The sequence below is a fragment of the Taudactylus pleione genome, unplaced genomic scaffold, assembly GCF_031769625.1.
Source record: "Taudactylus pleione unplaced genomic scaffold, aTauple2 ptg000066l, whole genome shotgun sequence".
NCBI lineage: Eukaryota > Metazoa > Chordata > Amphibia > Anura > Myobatrachidae > Taudactylus > Taudactylus pleione.
Genome location: NW_028284468.1, coordinates 5,385,057 through 5,397,674, shown reverse-complemented (window position 1 = coordinate 5,397,674; position 12,618 = coordinate 5,385,057). Strand labels below are relative to the sequence as shown.

At 45.4% G+C, this 12,618-nt stretch overlaps 1 protein-coding gene across 2 annotated transcripts in view; it reads left to right on the top strand.

The window, feature by feature from the left end:
• Nucleotides 1-12,618, top strand: part of DNER (delta/notch like EGF repeat containing) — a 219,841-nt gene that overhangs the window by 183,623 nt on the left and 23,600 nt on the right. For both annotated transcript variants that reach the window (XM_088466570.1, XM_088466569.1), the window contains exon 9: nucleotides 8,008-8,130. In XM_088466570.1, the coding sequence (XP_088322696.1) occupies nucleotides 8,008-8,130 (123 nt within the window). The remainder of the gene's footprint in view (nucleotides 1-8,007; nucleotides 8,131-12,618) is intronic.

Below are 12,618 nucleotides of genomic sequence, written 5' to 3'. Positions count from 1 at the left end.
GGACATACTGTAGATAAAGTACCAACCAATCAGCTCCTAACTGTCAATTTACAGACAGTGTTTGAAAAATGACAGTTTGGAACTGATTGGTTGGTACTTTATCTCAATCCACTTTCTCTCTCTCAAAGGCTTGGTATAATAGTATTCATTGTCATCCAGCAGTAAACGTCTGTGGCATGTGGAATTATGCAGATGCAGCGGAACAGTGAAGCAGTAGCGAGATTGTTTCCGTGGAACGTTGGCATCTCTGTGAAGTGGCCAGTTTCATCACTAAATTTGATTGACGCAAATCTCCCCTTAGCTTTTTAAATCGCCTCTGAGCAGTGCTTAAGGCCTCCATTCATATAAAGCTTTTTTGTGTCACAGTTTAGTGAATTTATCTGATACTTTCAGGATTTAGCATGTTAAGACACTTCACCCTTCTAAAATAATACCACTTTCAGACAGAAAATGGCAAAAAACACAGGTTTTGCCCGTCATTTGCATCCCAGGTTTTTTGCCATTTTCTTTCTGATACCCCTTTCACGCAGGAAAATTAAAATCCCGGGTAATTCACTTTCAGACAGAAAAATCCCAAAAACCTGGGTTTTTCCCGTATTGTTCAACCCGGGAAGGACCCGGGAATTTGCTCCTAACCCCCTTTCACACAGCACATAATTCCCGGGAAATTCCTGGGTAGACCCCTTTCACACAGAACCCAGATTATCCCTGCAATATACAGTGTGTCATAATAAATGGACTGCTTTTATGGCACACAAAGATGAGGTCATGAAAAGTGGGTGGTGACGTCTCACTGCATTGCACTGGAAACTTACATACAATGACATAGTATAGAGGACACAAGTGTTGTTTTGCAATCAATTTTTTATTTATTTGAAAGGCTCATGTTATCTACATGTTATGTCACATGTAACACCTTTTGTATTAAATTTTTAAAAGTGCTTTTATTTTTCAACAAATATGCATTAGCCATTAACAACATGGCCTTAATGCATTCAACAATTTAAATATATATAAATATATATATAAAGACAATAGAAAAATAGGTTATGCTGTCATGGAACTAAAAAATATAATAGGGGAGGCACCCCAACTATTAGAACTGTGTGTCAGGGCCAGCCTTAGAAACGACACATATACAGTATATATTTGGTAATATGGCGGCCACACATGGGAGAAAGCTCACGACTGGCCTGTTAAGTGCAGTATACAAATTTTTAAATACAAAACAAATGGAGGTAATGTGTGTACATTCTAAATTATGTACACCCCCATATATACACGTAGCTGACTTAAAGGGCACCCACACATTGCCCTAAGCTCTTGCCAGGCCTGTTAACGGCAGGATAAACAATATTGTCAAAAACAACAAGCTTCAACAAAAAAGAAATATAAACTAGACAGCAAACATGTAAAACATCATACAAGTCTACAACTGTCTTACAATTGTAAAGCGCAACGGAATATGCTGCGCTATATAAGAAACTGTTAGTAAATAAAATAAATAAATAAACTGTCTGCAGGCAGTGCTTACAATAGTGCTAAGTGGAGTGTTATGATGAGTGCCATCTGAATAACTATGCACTCTGCCATCCTGTGTATTAATCCCCGTGCCATCTGCATAAGTATGCACAGTGCCATATTGATTTCCTGTGCCGTCTGGACTATTATGCACAGTGACATGTGGAGTGCTAGGCAGTGTGCCCTCTGGACTGGTATTGGCATGTGGATTGCTCTGTACAGTGACATGTGGATTACTATTCCCTGTGCCATCTGGATAACTATGCACTGTGCCATGTGGAGTAGCATGAGGTGGATTGGAGGGGTTACTTTGCAGAAATGGTAGCCCTCTGCTATGCTGTTGGTAATTTCTAACAGGACCCTCAGAGTACTGAGGAGGATACATTACATAAGGTTGTGGAGTATGTAACCTAGACACTAGACCCTTAAGGAAGGACATCTGTGCCTCTCTGTTTTCACGTGAAATTCATTGTAGACCAACAAGCTGACTGACAAATGAATTTTGTAACTCTCTTTCATTGTCAAAGAAGCGCTGGAGTCGGCAGCTGATTTACCAGGATTCTGGTCATTGTGCGCGTTGCTAGCTCCATCTTGGAAGTTTTTTTCTTCCACTCTGGTACTTCAAAGACTAGGAATAGAAGAAAAGAATAAATACATTTACAAATGAAATGTCAACATATATGTGCTTGTGGCCTACTGCACACTAGCTTCACATTGCAACAGATACATTGAGTTTGGATTTCAGCATAGTAAAATCAGCATAGTCATACTATAATGACAAGTCAATACAGGACAATGTTAACATTCCCAAAACTAGTGGGTGTATAGTAACTAACTGTTCCTGCGCAATGTCGGAGTCTCAGTCTGTGCAGGAGTTGGCGTCCCACACGTACTGCTTCCACTCGCCTCAACCACACCCTCAAGTGTATTGGTGTCTGGTGGTGTCATTGGGCAGGATTGGCTGTTCTCCGGGGTAACACTTCGTGAAGATGTACAACTAGACGATGATATGGCAGTGGGATTAACCAGTGCAGAATTGCCAAAGACTTCATTACACTGATCGTAGTAAACCCATTCCATTCTGGCAGCACCACTTTTCCGCCTGTTATGGTCGTGAACTTTGTTGTAGTATTTGCGTAGAGCTTTCAGTTTGTTCACTACCTGCTGCTGGGTCCGCACAATGCCCCTTGAGGTGAGGACCTTAGCTATGTTTGTGTAGACGATCGCGTCCTTCACTGTGCCACTGATCTGTTTGCGGATTTCCTCCTCCCCTCTGACTGCCAGCAGCTCACGGATCTCCTCTTCCTTCCAGTGCACCATGCTTATCTCTCTCTCTCCTTTTCTGCAGCACAATTGTGACATCAGACGCCAGCACTACTGCCCGCCCACTCAGCCAATCAGGGAGACCCAGCCGCTCAGCCAATCAGCCTGTGCACCGCCATCTCAGCCTATAAGCGCTGTTTACTATGCCCGGAGTTGAAAAACCCGGGTCGGCGCCTTTCAGACAGCCGCAAACCCGTGTAAGACCCAGGAAAAACCCAGGAAAATACCTGGGTCGAAGTACCGGGAATTAGGTCCCGTGTTGACCCTTTCAGACAGAATAAAAACCCGGGTTGACCCGGCTAGAGCCGGAAAATTACCGGGTTCTTTTCTCTGTCTGAAAGGGGTATAACCTGGGATTTTCTTTTTCAGTGTGAAAGGGGTATAAATGTTACATTGACTTTATCTAGTTACACAAGAGACCAGATCAGAGCTCTGCGTGATTAGCGGGCCACACACCACCATCGTAGGAATTTGTCATCCATTTATAATCCTACACATTGGGGGAACACTGGGCCTGATTCAGACCTGGTCGCAAGCGCTGAGCGCTCGCAACTGGGTCGATGTTTGCCAACTGGGAATGCGCACGACGGAGCAGGCTCCGTAGTGCGCATGTGCGAGACCCGGCTAGCAACGGCTGCTCCGTCTCTCCGGGTCTCGCACCAAAGGGGGCGAGCTGTTGATGGTGATTGACAGCTAGCCCCGTTTGGTAGGCATGGCCGGGGGGTGGCTTCACAAACGGAGGCGTTCCCAAGCAAACGCCTGCCGTTGTGGGCGGCCCCACTGACATCACCAGTGATGTCAGTGAGTTAGCTTCCGGCTCTATTAGAGCCAGAAGCTCTCTGGGAAATCGAAAGCACAGATAGACAGGCGCTAAAGATACTAATATTTAATAAGAAGACCACAGTAAATAGTAAAATTAAACACTCAAAAAATGAATAAAAATACATATAGGATAGGAAATGCTAAAATGACATATTAATGGGATAATGAAAATAAAAATAAAAAATAAAAATATATATATATATATAAATAAATTGGAGAATTACTTCAACTAAGACAATTAAAAATGAATAGGAAAATAAAAGCAATACTTATTGTAATTACATACAAGCTGCACCAAGCAGAGAATAATAAACCTGCAAGATAAATTGTAAAAATGTAGCAACAATAGCAGTGTATAGTGGCTTGCACATAAACAATCACAAATAACATTAAAGGTGTTGATGTTTACATAGCTCTTAGATGGTCCGTGTAGACATATATATATATTAATGTCTCTCACACATCTGAGACTGTAGGAGAATGTTAATTAGTACACCATAATAAAGGTATTCCAGCCTATGTGGCACAACGGATTTTTAGGGGGACTGTTGATGTCCAGTGATATTCTGAAAAAAAGTTGGAATATAAATTGAGCCCTTAGGAGCTGGGCTTATAGATTGTTCATCTAGGAGCATTGGCTGTTTCTAACATTTGAAGCCACTCCTAATACGTGTAGACCGCACAGCTGCAGACAGCTCTGTTCAATATATCAGAGAAAAAATTTTAAACTTTTTTTTACAATAGTGCACATTCAAGCATGCATGCTTTATAGGGTCTGTCACTCACGATCCAGTTGTGACCATAAGTCATACCGTACTCCCCACTTATCTTTCACATGCAGTGGCCTCACAGTAATCCACGGAGGAGAGGGATCGGCTCCGATGCAATCACCCGTCGGCGTGCAGCGTTATTGTTCTTCCTCCGTGTAAAGTGGTCAGTGTAGAGTAGTCAGTGAATCACTTGCCCGGCTTGCGATCTCATGTCCCGTCCTTCTCTCAACTTTTTTTCAGAATATCACTGGACATCAACAGTCCCCCTAAAAATCCGTTGTGCCACATAGGCTGGAATACCTTTATTATGGTGTACTAATTAACATTCTCCTACAGTCTCAGATGTGTGAGAGACATTAATATATATATGTCTACACGGACCATCTAAGAGCTATGTAAACATCAACACCTTTAATGTTATTTGTGATTGTTTATGTGCAAGCCACTATACACTGCTATTGTTGCTACATTTTTACAATTTATCTTGCAGTCTTATTATTCTCTGCTTGGTGCAGATTGTATGCAATTACAATAAGTATTGCTTTTATTTTCCTATTCATTTTTAATTGTCTTAGTTGAAGTAATTCTCCAATTTATTTATTTATATATATATTTTTTTATTTTTTATTTTTATTTTCATTATCCCATTAATATGTCATTTTAGCATTTCCTATCCTATATGTATTTTTATTAATTTTTTGAGTGTTTAATTTTACTATTTACTGTGGTCTTCTTATTAAATATTAGTATCTTTAGCGCCTGTCTATCTGTGCTTTCGATTTCTTGGTTATTGTTGGGAGGGTCCAGATTCCTCCACCTCTATGACGGCTGCGTTATACTAATTAATCCCCTGGTCCTCTACACACTCCCTACATTTATCCTGGTCCACTGAGGTGGTTATAGTCCAGCGCCTATTTTTTTGTCTGTGTGAGAAGCTCTCTGGGGTTTGCGGCCACGAGACCCTACCACAAGGGTCTTGTCACAAGCCTGATGGTCGCGATGGTCTTGACCATCGCGACCATCAACCTGGCCGCTTGCAATAGCTATGCGAGCGGCCAGGAAGCCGAACAAAAAAAAACCGCCCTGATCAGGCCCACATGTCTTTTGTGCTGATCTGCATAATTTAATTAATAAGTGCAAAACAAATGCATTTTTTTTTTGCACAACTGCAACCATGTTTATGGGTAAACTATATGAATTTGTGGTCCCAGACAAGTTGCAATCTCTGTAAGGTGTTGGTTGGGAGCTTTCCAAGTGCAGATTAGATGCTTGAGTAGACTTTTGCACACCATTACTAAAATGACATTTGCTGTGAGAGACCAGACAGTGAGCTATAGGGAGAAGGTGCATTTTCCTGGTGTGTGGGAGGGAAACAGCCATTTTCTTCCACAGAAAGACCTGATTTTTCTCAAACATGCGGCTGCAGCGACTTTGCTATCATATATAAGTGGGGCACATTTTGCACCTTTCAGTGTAATACTCGTACTGAAGCACAGAAAACTGTCACAAGTAATACATACATGCCTACCCTCCCGGTTTTCGCGGGAGGCTCCCGATTTTTCGGGTAACCCCCCGCTCCCCCGGAAGGGTAGGCATTTCTCCCGCATTCTGCCCACTTCCTCGTGAAGTGGGCAGAATTAGGAGAATACCCGCGGCAATCGCGGGTCTCCGTGAAGGGGGCGGGGCTTAAGCTGTGATTCTGCATGAATCACAGCATTTGGCCCTGCCCCCTATGTAAATTGTGCCCAATCGCGGCAATTTTACCGAGAGGGGGCGGGGCTTAATGAAGCGAATCATCAAGCCCCGCCCCCGTTGGCCCCCTGCTGCTTCTCTTACCCGGGCTTCTCCCGGGAAGAGAATATTAAAGGTAGGCAACCCTGAAGTAATAAGGTCTGTTAGTCCCCTAGCTATTATAATAAATTCATATATGAGGCTAAACTGAGAAATATTTAAGGAGAACAAAGTGGAAAGGTGAATTAGTGAAGGGGTTAAAGTGTTAGTAGGATGGACTTTGAAATGATATTTTTCTCTCTTTACACTATGCACATTTTCAGGCTGGAGAAGTGAAAGTACACTCTGAACAGTGCTAGCCGGGCCCATAGACGCCTGTACACATAAAGCAGCACAGTTCATACATGAACATTAATGTCCTTCTGTCTCAATAGAACTTCCAGTATTGGGATCAGTGTATGTTTGTTTTATCTCACTGTGGTATGTTAATATTGTCTTAACAGTAATGATTGACAGGATTGTGTTTGTATTAATTGGACTGAACGAGGGTGATTCAATAGATTTTTTACGTCAAGGTAATTAATGGGCACCCAATGTTGCAATTCATTTGGTTTTGGCACCAATTAATTATTGCGCTTTTCGCGGGTAAAACTGCTAAACCCGTCTAAAGTCCAGGTTAGGGCCCCCAAACTCTTGTTTGGGAGCCCAAAACCAGGATTTATCACACAGGAGGAGGCAAGCAGAAATGCCAGCGCTGGCGGCTGTTTGCGCCCTTTCCGAGCACAATTGAATTGCTCCGTTTCGCTCCTGGCGCTACCAGCCGTCTGTGACAACAATTGAATTGCCCCCAACATCTCTCACGTGGTTCAGAGGACATCTATATTTTGCTGTTGTCTATTTAATGCGCTTTTTTCACCTACTAATACTTTATATGACTAAAGGTGCAGATAGGGGGCTGCAATGATGGTGTAAGGGTAATTATTATTATTAACCTTTATATAGAGCCACATGTGACCCATACTGCCGTACAGAGGGCAAACAACAAGACAGTATATGGTAAAACAGTACAATGCAGTAACAAAAACATTACAAAGCACTACAACTCCCAACACAGCAACTGATAGCCAGGATGGGTAATGGGGTGCAAGGGAAGTATTCAGTGTAAGCGGAAACTTGTGCCCATTACAGAGGGCGCGACTAACAGGTTTAAAGTCACTGAAAGAGGTGCAAACAGTGATGTCAAGGTGCAGAGAGCCCAGGGAGGAGGTGCAGGTGTAGGTGGTGAGCAGGAGTGGTAGGTAATGAGAATCAGGAGGAAAGAGGGCCTTGCTTTATAGAGCTAACAATCGAGAGGGAAAGCGGCAGACAGACAGTTGATACATGGGGTGAGCAATTATGTTTAATAGTTCCAGTACAACGACCCGCGGAAGTTAGAGCTTGATATAGATCAGGTTTCAAGGATGAGCCCTACAAAGTACAGACTTATTATATATCTGTCAATAGCAACTAGAACAGGACAATGTTCTGCAGCTCTGTAGATAGGCCAGTGAGATACGCCTGCAACTTATCAGCATAATAGTAATAATAATAATAATAATAAAAGGAGATCCTGCTAAAATAAAATTATGATGTTGTGGACACTGAAAATGTATTGGTTGATACACTTTATACCAATAAAATAAATCTTACTAAATCCCTGTATTCAATCTGAACTTTTTTGGATAATAGTCATAGACCTGGCAAGAATAAATGTTTTTGTAATGTTTATTACATTTCCAAAGTCTTCTGGGTTCCTATGTCTCCTAACTTACACAGATTGCACCTGTTTTCTTTACCACAGGTTACCACGGCCTGTACTGTGAGGAGGAATACAATGAGTGTTTGTCGGCCCCATGTCAGAATGGAGCTTCCTGTAAAGATTTGGCTAATGAGTACCAGTGTGTGTGTCCATCGGAATATGAAGGTAACGTGTGATTAGTGCAAGCAGTGCATGGCTCCAGTCTGCTGGCAGGTGACATCTCACCAGTATCGCTCTGTTTTCACAAACATCGACCATTCTCAGCTTAATCATTTGAAATACGCATTCTAATCAGATGTTTGCCCAGCTGACGTAATGCAGAGGTAAGTATTTAATAAATAGGGAGGTAATTAAGCCTCTTTTACAGCAAGGACCACCTTAAATGAGGTAATAGTGATCTTGTTTTCCCACTTATTATTATATTTTTTAGCAACAGTTTATTAAGAGTTTTCCAATATACAACACGTCAGAGAGGGGGGGGCTAGAAAAATGAACGTGAGTGGGAACAGTCTCAGGTACAAATACAAGTCTCCAACAGTAGCCATAGTAACTAGTCAAGTGCAGCATTGAAAACATTTTGACAGATGTGTAGAGGAATGACTACTCATAATTAATGTGCATAACGCCAGTGCAGGTAAAGTGAGGGAGGTGAGTGGGAGGGAGAGGAACCCTGGGGAGGTTAGTATGAATTAGAGGAGGAAGGGAGAGACGGAGAAAAGAGTAAGAGTCTGTAAGAGGACCCACAAGACAATATAATGGAGTTGTGTCTCACACGTTGTGTCTCACATGGAGTTGTGTCTCACACGTTGTGTCTCACATGGAGTTGTGTCTCACAATGGTCTATCCATGGATTCCACACACCCAGGAATATGTGAGGCTGATCCTGAAGGATACTGTAGATATGTTCCAGTTTGCAGACCACCCATACTTTCTAAGGGCCAGAGTGAGTCAGCATTTTTTCCAATAGGCGGCTATCATTCACTGGGCAACAAAGAGAATTTGGTTAATAAGCTTCCAAGTGCATTTAGTGATGCCAGGGAAGGGCTGTGGGAGAAGGTAAAGGGAGAAGATGGAGGGGAGGGAAACCTGGGTGATAGTGCTAATAAGGTCTTGGGCTTCACGACAGAAAGTCATTATCCTGTGGCAGGAGCACCAACTAGAAGACAGAGTACCAGGAGAGTCACAATTTTCATGTGGAAGGGAAGATAGCATGAACAATTGTGGATACCAACAAAGTTTTCTTTGGTATGTGCACAGATCCATAATTTGGTGACCTCTTCTTAAATAGGGGTCCATTGCTCTATATCATTTTCTGCCAAATGCCATTTTGATTTTTAGAAAATCATTCGGGGATTTTGCCTCCTATATTTGGTTAAAAATGTTATTAACTCACCCTTAATGCGATGGCTGTAAGTAACTGCTTCTCTTTGGTATGTTGCCAGGCAGAGTCTGGAGGGGTAGTCCCTATGGATGTGTGACAGGCAGATTAATAAGGCAGCCCTGGGGTCCTCTCAGTCCTAACCAGCCTGATGACAGCACTAACTGTACACACCCCCTGCTGTGCCACCACTGCCTGCTTGCCCACGCTGTTAGAGTGAGACCCTGCACGCCCCTGCACTAACCAGCTCAATGGCAGCCATATGACAGGCCTGATTTCCCCCCCCCCCCCCTTGTGCGCTGCCAGCCTGTTGCCGCTGGTGGGGAGAGAGCCCTGCATGCCACTCAATGACAGCCCTGACACGCTGATCCCCCCTGTGCTACCTGCCGCCGCTGATAGGGAGAGAGCCCCTGCACTAATCCGCCCGATGACAGCCCTGACACCCTCCACCACTGCGCTACCTTCCGCCGCTGATAGCCGATGACAGCTCTGACACACACACCCTCCCCCCGCTGTGCTACCTGCCACCGCTGATAGCGCAGCGGGGGGAAGGGTGTGTCAGGGCTGTCATTGGCTACCAGCCGCCAATGACAATCTTGACATCCCCTCTTCCCCGCTGCGCTACCTGCCTCCTATGACAATCCTGACATCCCCGCTCTCCCGCTGCGCTACCTGCTGCCGCTGACAGCCGCTACACTACGCTGATTCTGCTGCTGCCGCTGACAGCCGGCCGGGCCGGATGATTTCACCTGCGGGCCGGAGGTTCCCCACCCCTGCTCTATATCCAGGGTCTCACCAATGTCTTCCTCCCAGTGAACCTTGTGGGGAGCCTTGACTGGTTGATGGTATATAATGAACATAGGGTCTGATTTACAAATGGACGCAATGTCAATGTTTTCGCAAATGGCCAATGATTTTCCTACTGCACATGCGTCAGAGTCGTACTGCACATGTGCCGCAATGCAGTTGCAGAGAGGATTCATTCAGGAAGTGATTGACAGTCAGAGACCGTTTGTGGACGGTAATGGAGGAGTGGCAGCTGAATCGCAGGCGTGTCGTGACCATTTTGGAGGCATGTCACGGCCTGCATCTCTGATCCTGTATGCAGTTGTTGAGGCTTCGGCATCTCATCTCCATTGGCCATTCTACACGACCCATAGGGATACTCAGATGTCCGATGATCAACCAAAGTGTGTCCGATGGTTGCATCCTTGTATGCAAGCGGCGGATTTGAGAAGCCGCCGGTGGGCGTCTCAATACCAATCCTGGCAGCTGCAACGTTTGCATATTTTCACACAGCCGCTGTGTAAATTGACACAGTTGCAACAGGGTTTGCAAACATGAATGAGGCTCAAGCTATGTGGTGTGATGGTTGTTAGGGTGGAAACACAATTTGAACTGTCAAAATTCAGGAAAATTAGAGTTTACCATTACATCTTGGACCAGACCCCTCCTTTTTGGAATTAATTAATAATGTATTTATTTAATTAATACTATACAGAGCACTTTTTAGTATCTATTATACTGTGCAATACCCATTATACAAAACGGAGTCAGTTCTGTTGGCTAGGAACTGTTTATTTGGTGCCCATGTTGTAGCATTTGTACATTTCAGAGTTAATTCTGGCTAGCGTCGAGAGCGAAGATTAATCTGGTGGCTACTATGTAAAGGAGATGCCCGATTTGTTGGCTAATATGCAAAGCAGGTCTACATTTTCTTGGTTAATGTATAAAATACGCCCATTAGCCATAACAATAAAACCACCTGCCTAGTATTGTGTAGGTCCCTCGCGTGCCACCAAAACAGCCCCGACCCGTTGAGGTATAGACTCCACTCCTCTCTCAAGAGGTGGTATCTGTTACCAAGACATTAGTAGCAGATCCCTTTAAGTCCTGTATGTTGTTAGGTGGGGCCTCCATGGCTTGGACATGTTTTTCCGACACATCCCACCAGGGGCTGGCTGGCAACTTTTAGCCTGGGGGGCAAATGCATGCAGGCGGCCCTGGCAGAGGAGTAGTATGTAGCCAGTGTGACCGAAGAACGTGCGTGCTACGGCGCCGCCCCCCTCAAGTGTTTCAGGGAGGAGGCGGGTCCATATGGGATTAATGTAAGGTAAAAATAAAGATTAGGGGCAGCCCCCTGTCGTAGTGCCCATATGCAGTGCCCCGTGTGCCACAGGAGATAACACCCTTATGCAGGCCTCCAGTAGTGCCCCCAGTAGTGATCCCCCCCTATGCAGTGCCCCTAGTAGTAAGCCCCTTATATAGTGCCCCCAGTAGTGGTCCCCCCTGTTCAGTGCCCTTTGTGCCCCCAGTAGTAAGCCCCTTATATAGTGCCCCCAATAGTGGTACCCCCTATGCAGTGCCCCCAGTAGCAGTCCACCCCCCCATGCAGTGCCCCCAATAGTGGTAACCCTTATGCAGTGCCCCTTAAATAGTGGCCCCAGTTGTAGTCTCCCCCCTATGCAGTACCCCCAGTATTGCCCTTTATATAGAGCCCCCAGCAGTGGTCCCTCGCAGTGCCCCCAGTGGTAGTCCCCTCCCCCTATGTAGTGCCCCTAGTAGTAGTCCCCTCCCCCCTATGCAGTGCCCCTAGTAGTAGTCCCCTCCCCTTGTAGTGCCCCCAGTAGTAGTAGTCCCCACTTGTAGTTCCCCCAGTAGTAGTAGTCCCCCCCCTTCTAGTGCCCCCAGTAGTAGTAGTCCCCCCCCTTGTAGTGCCCCCAGTAGTAATCCACCCCCCTGGTAGTGCCCCCAGTAGTAATCCCCCCCTGGTAGTGCCCCCATAGAAATCCCCCCCTGGTAGTGCCCCCATAGTAATCCCCCCCTGGTAGTGCCCCCAGTAGTCCCCCCCCCCCAGTAGAGAGAGACTTAATAAAAAAAAAAAAAACACTTGCCTGAAACTCCCGCTCCTGGTCCCGACGCTTCCACCGGCTCCTCTGGCCGCTTTGCATTATGGGAGAGACGTCGTCATGACGACGGCTCTCCCATTACCCACTGCGGGAGCCGGAAGATGGCTCCTGCAGTGGGAGCAGCGGCAGCCGATGAGAGTCTCTCAGCGGCTGCTGATTACAGCAAACACACAGCTGCCGGCTTCGGCGGCTGTGTGTTTGTGCTGTGTAGCGCTACACACGCGGTGCAGTCTGTGTCACAGTGACACAGACTGCCAGCGGCCCGCATGACGCTAGGGCCGGTGGGCACATGGCACCCTGCCCCCCCGCCCAGCCCGCCACTGCATCCCACAGATGCTCGATCACACTGAGATCTGGGTAATTTGG